This window comes from Schistocerca piceifrons, chromosome X, assembly GCF_021461385.2.
Source record: "Schistocerca piceifrons isolate TAMUIC-IGC-003096 chromosome X, iqSchPice1.1, whole genome shotgun sequence".
In the NCBI taxonomy this organism is placed as follows: Eukaryota; Metazoa; Arthropoda; class Insecta; order Orthoptera; family Acrididae; genus Schistocerca; species Schistocerca piceifrons.
In genome coordinates this window covers 229667132-229682090 of record NC_060149.1, presented here as the reverse complement: position 1 = coordinate 229682090, position 14959 = coordinate 229667132, and the positions used below count along the sequence as shown (strand labels likewise).

The window sequence follows — 14959 nt, the reverse complement described above, 5'->3', positions numbered from 1 at the left end:
GCACTAGAATGAGAGACACTTTGTGTATTTATGTGGTAACCTGCATGCACCACAGGTCCCATCACTATATGATAGTGAGTTTTTCACATAGAAACCACAGCAACTCTCAAAATGCAGATGTTATTTAGTGGTCTTTACACATGTTGACGTATGTTGCTGACTGTCAGTGCAATACAAGTCAATGTTGAAGAAGGTGAAACATGCACTGGAAAATTACTGTTTAATTTTAACTGAGAAAATATGTTAAATTAATCTCAGTGAAGGTCCAAGCAAACCAGTTAGATGAAACAATCGGAGGGTCCAACATGCTAACACTGGGCAGCCTGACTGTTAAAATATACATGGAATTGGTAATACCAGATAATGGATGAAGTAAAGGCAGCGACTAACCTTATAATTGAGGCACTGAGTGTCAACAGGCACATAAATAAGATAGCCTTCTGTGTGACCCCATGATGTAAAATGGTTTTAATCACATCTTGTGTGGCAGACAGTCCAAGTTGGTATCATCTGGGTTTTAACAGGTGTCATAGCTGTCTTTGTTGTCACATTAAATTCACTTGTGTTTACAGAACTCATAAAGGCAAAACTTAACATGGTTCAGGGGAAAGCACATTTAGTAAGTTTTGATGAAATATAAGCTAATATGTAAATGGGAGTAACTGTCACAACTTCTTTTTCTGTCCTAGAAAAAGAACTCAGTCAAACATCAGTCAGTGCACTGATCAGACAGTTGTACAGCCAGGTTACATGTGATCAGCATGTTGACCATTCACAGTATTTCATCACATGTGTTACCCTAAACGTTAATTGGGAATCAGTAAAGTAGCTTATCAGTTGTCCTTTGATTTTTAGTTGATTCTGAAAATAAGTGTTCCAAATATTTGACTCAAATAACATTCTTGAATTACAATTAAGGAAAGAAAAGATTAGCAACTATATTGTTAGCTGCCATTTATAGCAAGTATATTGAAATTATTTTATAAAAGTATTCAGATAATTAAGAAGGTGCTAAAGGAATCAAATGAGAGTGAAGACAAATGTTCACAAACAGGTTGTGGCACAACCAAACCATTGGTAAAGAACAGAACTGAATCTGAGTTCTTGGTCTGCCATCAGCTGGTAATTACTGAGAATGTTGCTTCTACTTATTATTATTATTATCAGTCAGATCAGTGTTTTATTTATTGGTGAGAATAACTTCCTGTATATCTTCATTGCTTTTTCTAAATAATTTTCTGATCACCACCACCATTATTATTGTTATTGTTGTTGTTGTTGTTTCTTTCAGCTTCTCTACTTCATCATGTCTCATTAATTTATTTTTGCTTTAGAGCCGTGTATTGGGGACTATCGGAGTGACCCGTGGTTTTGGTGACCACGATCTCCGGGCTGTTGTGGCTGATGTTCCTGTCAAACCATTCTTGTCATCACAGCCTGAGGTGTGTGTTTTGGTATTTTGTTATATGCAGAACCATTTTTATGAATGTTTACTTTATTCAGCAATGAAAAATTTTTGGCAGTTGCAAAAGCAAGTACAAGTAAATGAGGGCTGACACATCCAAATGAGAAAAGTGTATTTCTATTCCTTCCAGAATTAGTTCTTTTAGAGGTTCAGTGATTACTATTTATGAATGAGCACATGTGGGCATTTGCCACAAATAATGATTGAAACACCAATTCTGCTTTGTAGTTTTGGATGAAGTGGTATAATAGAAAGTTAAGGTGTTCTTTCATGCTTCATTACAGTTACAATAATTCAATTATTGAATTGATATTTTAGTATAGAAATAAGAAAAGCAAGAAAATACCAAAACTGAGAATACTTATTCTGCAAAGAAATAACTATAGGTTGAAGAGTTTTCAAAGACTCAAAATAAACAGTTTATGTAATATATTTGTTGAATTAAGAGAGCAGTATAAGGAATGTAAGACTTAAGAAATTACCCATTTAGAGACTTCTATTTGACTGGCTCTGTGGAGTGAGATATTGAGAGAGACAATTGAATTAAATGTAATTGTTGATTTTTGTATTGGACCTTCATTTTTATTTGGCTTTTCGTGGAGCTAGACAAGTCTTGGTATGAGGCTGCTGTTGGTCTTGTGAAATGAAATGTGATACTTATTAAGGTGTTGCAGCATACATTGACACACCAGACTTGCTATAGCATCATAATGAAATTACCATATGCCAGTCTCACAATTAGCATAAGTAATTGGTGTAGAGAAATAATAGAACTCTATAGAGGTTCAATATCTGATTGAGCTTTTTAGTGAAATGAGTGTGCACAATTTCATTGTGGTTCATATAAAAATTACTCTCTCTTCCCCCTTCACAACTAATTAATTCAAACTAAATACAAATACACACTGTAGAACTCTTACAAATGGTGTAAGTTTGGATACATTATGCTTTTTGTGTAATTCTAATGCTAAAAATAATTCCAGAAACATTACCAGAACTTTCAGATGTTTAGATGTCATATCAGAAATAAATAATTTTTCCAGAATAATTTTTGTTGTAATGGTAAAAATGAGGCATGGTTTGTGCCTTAATTCAAAGTTAAAGAGAACAAACTAATATTATAACTTGTTTTATCCATGACAGTGGTAGTTCAGTGCTGTCACACATACATAAATCTCCAATATTAGCTAATTTTGGCACACCACTGCAATATTTTATGCAAAGTATGAGATAATCATCAGAGTGTAACTTAACACATATGTCAAGAACAGATATGTAATGGCCCTGTTGGTGATCAGACACCACCTGTAGACCCAATGAATAGCTGTACCATTTGCAGTAGCAAAGAAAGTTACAAATACAAGAGTTCCACCTAAGGCACACACTGTCTAAATACTGACTGATAGAATCCCACATGTATGCATACGGTAATATTACAGAGCTATTGAAAGTGAAACCAACGACCCTCAAATAGTGAACCATTGCACACTTGCTAATACTTTTCTCAAATGCCACCTGTAACTAGTATGAATCTGTTTTTGTTGTGTAGTTATAGCAGCTGCACTAACAAAGTCAGCTATAAAAGTATAACCTCTACCATGCTGTGCAGAGAATAGGTCTTGACTGACACTGTCCTGTTTATCTTGGGAGGTTTGCAAGTCTGTGCAGTGGATTTGGAATTTATGCATTTATAACTTCTGTTGCTAGCACAGTTGTTACAGCAATGCCTGAGACCCCATTTGCAGATGTCATCTGAAAAGACAAATGTGATATCAGGTTTGATCTTCTTCTGCAGAATATCACCAAGGGAAGGATACACTATTGCAGGATATATGTTTTGCACGTAATTCTAGCTGTATGTCAAATAATCCTGCTTCATATTGGAGCAGGCAATTGCATTGCTTTCATTTTTATCTGTCTTTGACCTGTGGTAATACATTCTGTAGTAGTTCTTGAACTGTTTCACTTTTCCTTCTCCTAGTCCAACATTTGAGAAGTCATGGAAAATGCTGTTCACTGGCAAAATGAAGGACCTTTTTTCACCATGAGTAAGAATATTGTTTATATATGCTGAGCAAAGTGGTGCAATGGTTAAGACATTGGACTTGCATTTGGAAAGAGATTGATTCAAATCATCATCTGGTCACACTGGTTTAGGTATTCTGTGGTGACCCAAAGGAACTTAGATGAGGGGTGGGACGGTTCATTTTGAAAGGACACAGGCAGTGTTGTGCTGTGTGTTTCTCAATCTACGAGGGCTGATCAGTAAAGATTGATCATAATTTTTAATGGTCAAAATTTCTCACACTAAGATTTAATCTAATGATATTCTGTAAGCTTAATGTGCAACAAACATGCCATAGTAGTTTCATTGTTGGGATTCCTAGTTCCCACCTGTGGGAGGCAGGCAAGGTCAGACATGTTCAGTATCGTCTACCACTGCAATGGAGGTAACACGCGAGGAACAATATGCGGCTTTGAAATTGTGCTTTCGTCTCAACAAATCTTCAGCTAAGGCCTGTACAATGTTACAGGAGGTCTATGGAGAGTCTGTTCTTCCCTACAGCACAGTTCGAAGGTGGTTCAAAATGTTTAAAGAGGGGAGACAATCAATTTCAAAGGAAGGTGGACCCGGTGCTCCAGTTACTGCTCTTATGGAAGAAAACGTCAACACTGCTGCTGTTTTGTGAGAGAGGATTGATGAATTGCCTTAAGGTCACTTTCTGAAATACTGAACATTTCATTGGGTGCCACCCACACATTGGTGACAGAAAAATTACACACGACACATGTTTGTGCGTGACAGGTTCCAAGACTGTTGATTCCCAAACAAAAGAACATTCACATGCAGGTCTGCATGCAGTTAAAGTTGATGTTAGAGGAAGATCCACAGTTTCTTTCAAGTTCAATCACTGCTGATGAAACTTGGCTACATCAATTTGATCCTGAGAGCAAACAGCAAAGCTCAGTGTGGAAATCTTAATCACTCATCCCTAAAAAAGCAAACGTGGTTGCTTCTCCTGGGAAAGTTATGGTCATCTCATTCTTTGATAATCATGGAGTGGTTTATCAGCGTGTTGTACCTGCACACGCATCAGTAACTGGACAATACTACAGGGATGTCCTGAAAACATTGCAAATCGATATCAGGTGCAAAAGACCACTTTTCCGTGAAGCAGGCTGGATGCTGCGTCACGATAATGTGCGGCCGCATATTGCCAGTGTTGTTGCTGAATATCTTGCAAAAATCAACGTGAAGCGCATCCCTCACCCTCCCTATAGTCCGGATGTAGCCCGTTGCGACTTTTTTCTATTCCCTAACATGAAGAAACACCTTCGTGGGAGGCATTGTCAAACATCATAAGCAGTGATGAAGGCTGCGGAGGCAATTTTGAAGGATCTGTTAAGAAATGTTTCCAGCATTTATTTGAAGACTGGCAGAAATGCTGGGATAAGAGCATCGCATTCATGGGAGACTATTTTGAGGAGGACCATCAAAATTATAAGAATGTGTTAAGGTATGTTGTAATAATAATAATAAAAAAAAAATTATGATCATTCTTTATTGAACAGCCCTCGTAACTGTGCTAATCTCTTAATTACTTAATCATTGACTTAATGTGAAATCCTGAGCTCGTTCCTTCTTCGATTGTTTATGTAGATTTTAAATAAAATTAGAGTGAATATACTTTTATTGTAACAGCCATATTTTGTCTTTCTACATCTTTTCCTTGGTGTCAGGTGTAATAATAAATCAAGTAAAAATATCTTACTCATTGATTTCTTTTTTGTTTGTAGTCTTCTGACATTGATGGAACTGTATGTAACAGTTTCATTCACAGAAGGCACACAGTAATCAATATTTCAAAACTTGATAACAACTCATTGTATCGGGATTGAATTTTCACTTTGGAATGGAGTATGGACTGATTTGAAATTGCCTGGCAAATTAAAACTGTGTGCTGGACTGGGACTCGAATCTAGGACCTTTGCCTTTTGTAGACAAATGCTCTACCAACTGAGCTATCCAAGCATGACTCACGACCTGCTCTCACAGCTTTTCTTTTGCTAGAGCTTCATCTCCTACCTTCCAAACTTCACCTAGGTTCGAGTCCTGGCCGAGCACACACAGTCTTAATATGCCAGGAAATGTCAACTCAGTGTAGAGTGTGGGAGTATTTCACATACACTTACTGATTTATAGAAACACAGTTCATTGTAATTGCACTGTGTGACAAAAAAGTGAATTATGCCAAACACCTGTTTGTATGTCAATGTAACTTTTTACATGTACACACCATCAGTGGGTATGTAAATGATTCAGGTTCCAATTTTCTATGACAGGTAAAATGCCCGCTAGAGTGCATTATTGTTTTTTGTGTTTAGTGTTGTCACTGGGCCAGGTAGGGTATATAAGGGGCACGAACAGCATCAGATGTTGAGTGCACTCTGAAGGACATGGAAATACTGCATACTTATGTGAGATAGTATTACAGACTCCTTACAAAGTCGCAAAGGTGGGTCATTGTGGATCTCCATTGGGTAGCTGGTCAAATCATGTACGATACAGATTTGTGGGGCTTTCAGATGTGACATTGGCCCAGTATTGGACTGCTTGGGAACATGAGGACAGGCATATTTATCATCGAGGTTCCCGGTCAGCCACCACAAGGAAGGATCATCATATTGTACACCAAGCATGTCATAACTGCTTTTCATCTGTGCAGCCATCTGAGAACAAATAATGGTATATCCACAACATTCTGTGTCATTCCACACCATTAGTCGGACACTAGCAGCATGTGGACTAGAGAATTACTGTTCGGTGTGTAGGCTGCCGTGAACACCACAACACAAACAGCTGTCTGACCACAAGCATGTCGTGCTGGTGAATCGTGGTTCTGCACTACGTGGATGGGCATTGTTGGCGAGTACTGCTGCGACTTGGGGAAAGGCACCACAGTGTTACTATTGACATTGTAGTGTGGGAAGTCATTGTGTATGGCTTCAGATCATGGCTGGTAGTGATCGAGGGAACTCTGACAGCACAGTGGTACATCACAGACACTGTGTCCTCATGTCTTACCTCTCCTGCAACAGTATTGGTTTGTGGGACAAAGCTCATCCACACATTGCCTGTGTCTCTATGAACTTGCTCTGTGATGTTGAGGTACACCTGTTGCGAGCAAAATCCCTATATCTGTTCCCGATAGAACGTCTGTGGGTCACTAATAGAACATGTGTTGGACCATCTCAGATGTCAACTACATTCAGTATCCAGATGAGCAAGGACAAGTTACAACATTTGAGGGCTAACGTGCCTCAGGAGAAGATACTACAGCTATATGACATCTTTCCCAATCAAATGGGTGTGTGCTTCTAGGTTAGAGTCATAGGGATAAGTGGGCGCTTATGCCAAGTACTTTGTAAATTTGTCTTGATTTTGAAATCACTGAAATAACATCACATACTCTCCTCTCAGTCCATATAGTTTTGTTTCCTCCTCTCCTTCTGTGTGATTCACTTTTTTGGCACATGGTGTATGTAGTTCTATAATGAAACAATGGAAAGTCCAAGAGGGAATAACAACAATATGGAAATAATAGATTGCTACTCACCGCGTGGAGAAAGTGTTGAGTCACAAACAGGCACAATGAAGAGAATACTTGAAATATTTAGCCTTTCAGACAAAGTCCTTCCTCAGAACTAGAATACTTTGAAAGTGTAAATATTTCTAGTATTCTTTCAATCATGCCTGTCTGCAACTAAACGGCCTCTGTATTCAATGAGTATCAATATGCGCTTGTAGTTTTGTCAATGATTTTAACTCAAACAGTGGCTGTAGACCGTGAGGCATGCATAGCGACTTCTGTGCCTACATCTTGCTGTGTAAAGCCTGGTGAAATTAACAGTAACAAGCACCATAAAAAACTAACTTCTACTACTTTTTATTTGGGGCTGTAAATATCGGGACTGCTGGTTGTGAAGACAGGGTAGTAGAAATGAAAGAATTAAATAAGATCTATAGCATATACTAGGTTTTTACAAGTGAGGTGAAAAACAAAGACAAGGTAATAACAGGGGGATTTTAAGGTGAAAATAGGATAATTCTTTTTTTGTAAAACTTTAAATATGGTATCAGAATGTCAAGAGGGTATATGTAAGTAGACTTAGTAAGAACAACATTTTTGTACAGAACACATTCTTTCAGAAGGAAAAAAAGAATAACTTGATGAGGACAAAATGAGTTTTGAAAATTAAGTTCACTGCATTTCATCAAATAATAAATAATAGATTGTACAGTATGTGACAGTCCCAGACCACATTGCAAATTATTGTAGACTTGTAAGATCCAGAGCAAATTAAGATTGGGGGGGGGGGGGGGGGGGCACCCACAGACTCATAAAGCAGGAAGTCTGAAATGTAGATTACAAGAATATCTTTAATAATAGGGAGATATACCATATTAAATTAAATAAAAAGTTTAAAAATTTAGAAAGTAAAGTTTCGGGTAGTGATAGACAAGTAGGTAAATTATTTAACCAACTTGCTTATGCAAACAGCAGAAGGTGTGAATTAGACACCAAATTTCATCAGTTTAGATGGCCCCAACATATCAAACATAAAACAGTACTAATTAACATCAAAGTCATACAATCATTTGATGAGTTTCTGTTTCTAGGGTAGTTGGAAACAACTGAACATGATACCAGTACCCCAAGAGCAAAAATAGCTGGTCTGCAATAACTACTGGGTGGTGTAGAGCCCTCCCTGGTTCAAGGAGGGAGATGCTTCACAAGTCAGGAGAGTTCCCAGTCAACCAGATTTTGTTAAAAATCACCTGCGGATTAGTTTTCCCTGCTTTTTAAGATTGCATCATGCTGTTCAGGATTTAATCGTTTCTGGTGCAGTTTCCTGGTCCACAGGCAGTGTGGGATCCAGTTTCCTCATGGAAAAGGCCAACTGTGTTCCTTATTGATGTTGGAAGAGAAATTCCAACTTGTCTCTATATATCAATATTTCATAGCGGTTAAAAGGTAGATATTTGTATTCTATGCCAGTGATTAAAATGTAAATGATCCATCATTGCCTGTATGATTTATCCAAGTATAGTTTGAATGCATCTGTGCTTCATTGCAGCAGTTATTGGCTACCTGATCTGTTTGCCAGAAATACTACTTATGGTTTCTTGAACCCAGAAACATTTGTCATGATCTCTGCTTATTCTCTTTGTTATTCCTCTTTGTAAACTTACAACCCAAAAGACTGAGAGGTTCTGTGTAGATGGTCTGCATTTGATCATCACAAAATTATCCTCCTGACTCCAAATGCTTAGTGATTATTATCACCCATTGGCTGTTGGCCTAGGGTCTTTGTGATAACGTACTTTAGTGGTGGATCATGCAGTGTGATCCACACAGTCCTTAATGCCGTCTTAATTTTTAAAAACTTCCAGTGGACTGTACAGTGTACAGTTTGCACTTCTGGGCATCCATTGTGCTGGTTTCCTTTCTGGGACTGCTCTGAGAGTGGGACCCAAATGGGGAGGTGGTCACTTGAATATGAATTATCCACTACTTCCCACTCAACAGCATCTGCAAAGGCATGACAACTTAATATGAGCCCAGTGGCAGAAAATAGCCACACAGCAACAATAAATTGCAAGTTTGCCACTTGGACTCTTCTCATGCAGTGAGATTCTTGACAACTCAGCCCTTGAGATGTATTTACCTGGATCTCTGTTGCACATTATGTGCATTAAAAATCTCTTACTCACAGGAATGGTAAACAGCAAGGTGGAACAAGGTGAAATTGAGCTTTTCTATCCAGAGTAGAGTCAAAAAGCATTACGCAGTGCAACATTACGTAATATTGCTCTCTTCGGTACTGACTGCTTTTTTGTTGTGAAAGGAGCAAGCGGAATGGTACATATCATTCACAGAGATGACCACCCTGTCTTTTGCCCTACAAATAAATTCATCCTTCTTGTAGAAGCTATATCCTTGGAGCGCAGTGGTGGCAGTCAGTTTAAAATGTGTCTCCTGTGTGGAGAGTAGCAAAGTCTTTTTCTTGTACCTTTGATGGTGCATTTGTAACATTTCCAAAGTATAAAAGTCTTTGAGTTTCCAGCTAAGAGAGGTCATAGGAAGTTTGACTTAATGAGGTTCACTCCCATCACCTTCTGGCAAAGAGTTCTCTCAATGATAATGGAAATGAATCTGATTTAAGTGTCACATATTTTCAACAAACACAGTCAGATAGATATGTGAGCTGTTTTTCATTATTTTTGATAAGTCTGATGTATTATTAATTCTATAGTATCAATAATAGAAAGAATATCTGAAGTTTTAATTGCATCAGTTCATGTTTTGTCTCCAATTACGTATTCTGTTTAAATTAAATTTTTTTGTAGTTTTTTATCTTAGCCTGTATGTAGAGAAAGTAAATTTCATATTTTACTGCAAATAATATTATGAAGTACATAAATTTAACATCATAATTGAGTGTACTGTTTAACTGAACTTGACTACCAACATGCAACCTCATATTACAACACTTACTTGCACCGAGCTTTAAGGAGACTAAAAATAGTTTACCATGATGGAGATGGTTGCAATTCTGCCCAAGCATAAAGATTTTTTTTCATTCAGTACCTATGACACTAACCTGTCAATTTGCTTTTTCTCAAATAGATATTTCCAATTAAAGCTTGTAGCTTTCATTGTCATATAAGTGTCATGGGTTGACACTGAGCTATCACTGCCACAAACCATGTAATATGTGGAAACAGAGATTGACCTTAAGTCGATAGCGAAAATTGCAGTAGAGAATTATAATTATGACCAAAAGTAACCCAAGCTCAAATCAGTATTAATGAATGAAAGTGAGAATTGCTGTACACAACAACACAGTGTTTCAAAATCAAAGCCCAAATGGCTCTGAGCACTATGGGACTCAACTGCTGAGGTCATTAGTCAAAATCAAAGCCCAGGTCAAGATAATAGCTATATTTTAATGTCAGCAAAACTAAGTCTTCAATAAGGGAATATGAATTGCTGATCAGCCCACCGTACCAGGTATTTACTTCCAATAGATGGCTGAAACCCATCCTCAAGTGACATGTTCATTTTGGCTCCTTTGCTTGATACAGAACTAGCAGCCATACAAAAAATATCACCTTCACTTGCTGAATATCACCATATTATAAGAGTGGTGGGATATTAGAGTTGTTATTTCTCAGTGGCAAATAATAAATTATCATCAAGCTTCCCCAGCGGATGTGCTGTAAATAGTCTTCACGGGTTTGCCGCCGGATCACGTTGTGCAAATTCCACAATATTTCCTTGGAGCAACTGTCCAACATCTTCAGGTGGTTCAACCTTGCTCGTGGCTAGGTACAACTGACGGTATCCGCACACCGATGCCCCATTTTTAGAACACGTGCGCGAAGAATGCACAGCTGTGGAAATCTCGCATGCACAGTGATTTGCCATATTCAAACTCCCGTGCCGAAAGTCGCAGAGCGGCTCTCCCGCGCATGCACTGTACGCTGCGTTTGTCAAATGCGGCCAGACGTTACTCACCAACGGCCATACTAGGCCAGTATTATGACGGGCCTGTTAGCGAAGAATCTTGATTTTTGCATCATGATTTAATAGCAGCCATTGCAGGGTTCCAGGCTGTGCTCAGTTGAAATCCCGCATCCTTGTTGATGAGATTATCGGCTGTACGGATATGTATTGTTTCCTTAATGACGCAGTCCCACAAAGATGATGCCAGGGATAAAACATCTTTCTGGGACTGTGTCATTAAGGAAGCAATACATATCCATACAGCCGATAATCTCGTCAACAAGGATACGGGATTTCAACTGAGCACAGCCTGCACCTTGCATTGGCTGGAGGTTATTGTTATTGTCAACAGCAAGTACCACAAGTGAAAGGAACAAATCTGTGTCGAAACAAGACACACACTGTATACTGTCAACATTTTGCACTGTTTAGCAGATATTTACAGTACTATTCTGATATAAAGATAAATATGGGTAAGAAATCAGTCAAATTGCAATGCAGTTGTAATGTACCACCAGAGACCACAAGTATCTTACACCAAAACATTCAGAAAATATCTCTAAACAATCTCTGAAATTTTCTTGATGGACTTTTGGGTTCGCTCTGTATGATTGGTACTTGGTGTGTTCATGTGCTACTGTAATTTTTCAACAGTCTCAGCAGCAGTGGTGACACATTGATACAATGACGCTTTTATCTCTGGACCACATGACTATGTAAGTTTGGGAAAACAAAAATGAAAATTTTATGGAATTGCACTAAATTTGAAATGCACTGTTTGATTTCATTGCAGATCGAAGTATTTGATATTGAAGAAGAGGATATCACAGAGTGGGATGTTCTTATCATGGGGACAGATGGGTTGTGGGACGTGACCTCTAACGAAAGTGCTATTGAAATCGTGCAGAAAAACTTAACACATTTTAGAGAAGACCAGCGTGCAAAGTACGGGTAAATAATGAATACAAAATTTATTTAGTACATCCTTTTCTTTTGTTGTTATAGTTGTCCATGTCTATACTTCACATTTTATATTTTTAATGTGTGTTATTATCATGCTTTTTGAACAGCGGTATTAAAATAAGGCTTTATGTCAAAAGTATTTCATGCTTATAGTAAAAAAGGGGGGCACTTGGTAGAAAGTAAAACAAAAACTGAAACCATTTACATTATATGTTTAAGAAAATTATTGGAAGTTGTGAGAAAACAGAATGACAGAGGTAGATGTTCTCAGCAGAATATTTTTATATACGTTCAGTAAATATTAGAGAATAGAACAAGAGAGTTAATAAACGGCGTTTTAAACCCCAGTTCTGATTAAGGTCTTCAGTGTTTCCAGTCCCAGATCTAATTAAGGTTTACAGTGTTCCCCAGATGAACAGCAGATCTGTTTGAATAATAATTCCTTGATTCCTTTCTCCCTTAATAAGAACCTTTTGATTTTTAAAAACTGCAATCTACCGCTATAGATTACTGTCAACCCAACAGGAAGAGAGGAAAGGTTCTTTCAAGTGCTGCAGAAACATGACATACACAAGAGACAGGCTGGCAAGTGGAGAAAGGAAATAACACAGTCTGACCATCCAAATCATTTCATAACTACAACTATAAGTCACAATTGATTCTCTTCGTATTATTTAAATATTCACAAATCCTTCTGTGGTGACTGGTGTAAAAGTTGAATCACGGAATTATATTACATTCAATATTGGTCAGCAGTCCAGGTTTTCTGAACCTTTCACTCCTCATGCCTCTTCTTTGACCTCACTTGGTGTCCAAGAAGTTTGGGAATTGTAGCACACCACCATCATATGTCTGCACAAAGTTGATAATGTGCTGGCTGATCACACAAAGGAATTTGACTGTCTGATATCAGATGGGCTTTGAGACCAGAAAAGCAACGGGAATAAAGTTTATTAAAATAATGTTCACCAGGTACTCACAGTAACAGAAAGTAAAAAATGTATGATGGGCAGACACTCTAAATCAAAGATGTTTGCTGTTTTTGTTAGAAACTGACATTTTGAGATCATGGTTGTGCACAAAATACATGTTGATTCTTGCAGATATTTTAATGATTTTTTTACGTTGTTTTCAATTGTTATTAGGTACAGTGACAGTACACATGAAATAGCCTAATTTTAAAACATTTTCCTGTTCATCAATCACAAATTTCAGTGAAATTTGATGTGAACATTCGCCCGTCTCCACAATGAACATTGGTAAAGTTTAACGTTCATTTACCAGTACTGGCTGAGATATAGCCATTTGTGTGACGCCATGCGCAACTTTGCAGAGTGAGTGTGAATTTCTGTCAACTTTCAGCTGTTATATTGTGGGCAGTATTTTGTTCAAAGAAATGAAATTTGCCCATCGTGTACAACTTTATGCATTCTCTTAAGAATAATAATGGAAAGAATTTTGTGAGCCATATTCAACCAGAAAATTTTAGACAAAATCACTCGAAAAAATCATTACCTGAAAAAATTTCAAGGTTTGCCTTCTTATATCTCGGGAACTAAAGGTGTGACAAATTTTAAACATGGTACGTAGTAACCTAACAACATAAGGATATCAAATATAAAATTTCATTTATGTACTGCTTTCCAATAATGAATAGATGAAGTGCAAAATTTGAGATTTTGCAAAAAGATAATGCAGTATTTTTAACATGATTTTTTTTTTGGGGGGGGGGGGGGGGGGGGAGAAAGTCAAATTCTTTTATTTCATAGAATAAATGCATGCTTTACATGAAACTGAATGTGCAGTTGATCAGTAGTATAACTCTTTGATGCATGTAAGATTAAACTTTCCTCAAAATCTTCAACTGTTCAGCACAAAATAACAAAAAAGACCACTAATGTTTATATGAAAGTTTATTTTCAGATATTAATTTCACATAATTACAAAAGTATAGGTGGTATTCTCACAATACCTCTATGTCATAAATGCCTTAAAATCCTACACTTACACACAAACATATGCCATACCATATTATAATCTGAAGTGCAATGTCACTGCTTCTAAACAAATGTAAAAATAGGTTATTGCCTGTGATAATCCAAAAAACAGTTTTTCTTGTCTCGGAGACACAATGCAACACCACATGTTTTGCAAGACTACCATGAACACTGCTGATTTGATGATGAACTGCAGTTGGCACATCCCTTCCATGTTCCTCTGACTGGTAGGTACTTACTCTCTGTAAACCTCAGTTCCTGCAGAATCTTGGGCTTAAATTTGTTGATTGTTGCCTTCATCTTTTGCATCTGTTTTGGTGTGTCCAGTGGCAGGAGTCCATCGACCACAGCTAATCTCAAGTCTTTCAGGCTCATCAAGTTTTCATCACTTCCTTCAGAAAATATTATATATGAGTTGAGAACTGCGACATCCACAAAGTGCCATAAGATATATAAATACCATATCTTACTCTTCCCGTTAATCCCATAGCAAGATTTCACCATATCACTTTTGTCTACATACCCTATATGGGCATTACAGTCTTTGACAAGCAGTGGGCAGTTCACTGACAGCTCTGTTCCATTCTTCTGTCATCTGGTTGTAGTACACTTTTTATCCGGTGCATGAAAATTGCTCAAGAAATGTATCCCTTTCCTACCCTTCCACTTGAGACAGAGAATTCCTCTTGGGTTACTCCGCCAATCTGAATCTCCTCTTTGTAGTTCCTTGTCATCTTTTAGATCCTTTGGCAGTTGTAGGTGAAGTAATTGTTGAAGTACACTTCATAACCTTTCATTTCTAAGTCTTTGCAGAGTGTTTTTACAACCCGTCCTCCTAAGTCTTTCTCAGTGGTCTCTCCTAATTTACCAATGTAAATTTCGAACTGACACACATACCCTCTTTGGTTTGCACACAACCAGACCTTATAACCTCTCTTGATCGGCTTAGCTGGCATGTATTG

General features: G+C 37.6%; 1 protein-coding gene across 2 annotated transcripts in view; it reads left to right on the top strand.

Annotated features, from left to right (window-relative positions):
• LOC124721550 (protein phosphatase 1H) overlaps positions 1 to 14959 on the top strand; it is a 174769-nt gene that overhangs the window by 131327 nt on the left and 28483 nt on the right. The window contains exons 6-7 of one of the 2 annotated variants that reach the window (XM_047246583.1): positions 1335 to 1442; positions 11831 to 11982. In XM_047246583.1, coding sequence (XP_047102539.1) covers positions 1335 to 1442; positions 11831 to 11982 — 260 coding nt within the window. Of the gene's footprint in view, positions 1 to 1334; positions 1443 to 11830; positions 11989 to 14959 lie in introns of both variants that reach the window. The other variant, XM_047246582.1, reaches the window with a different exon arrangement.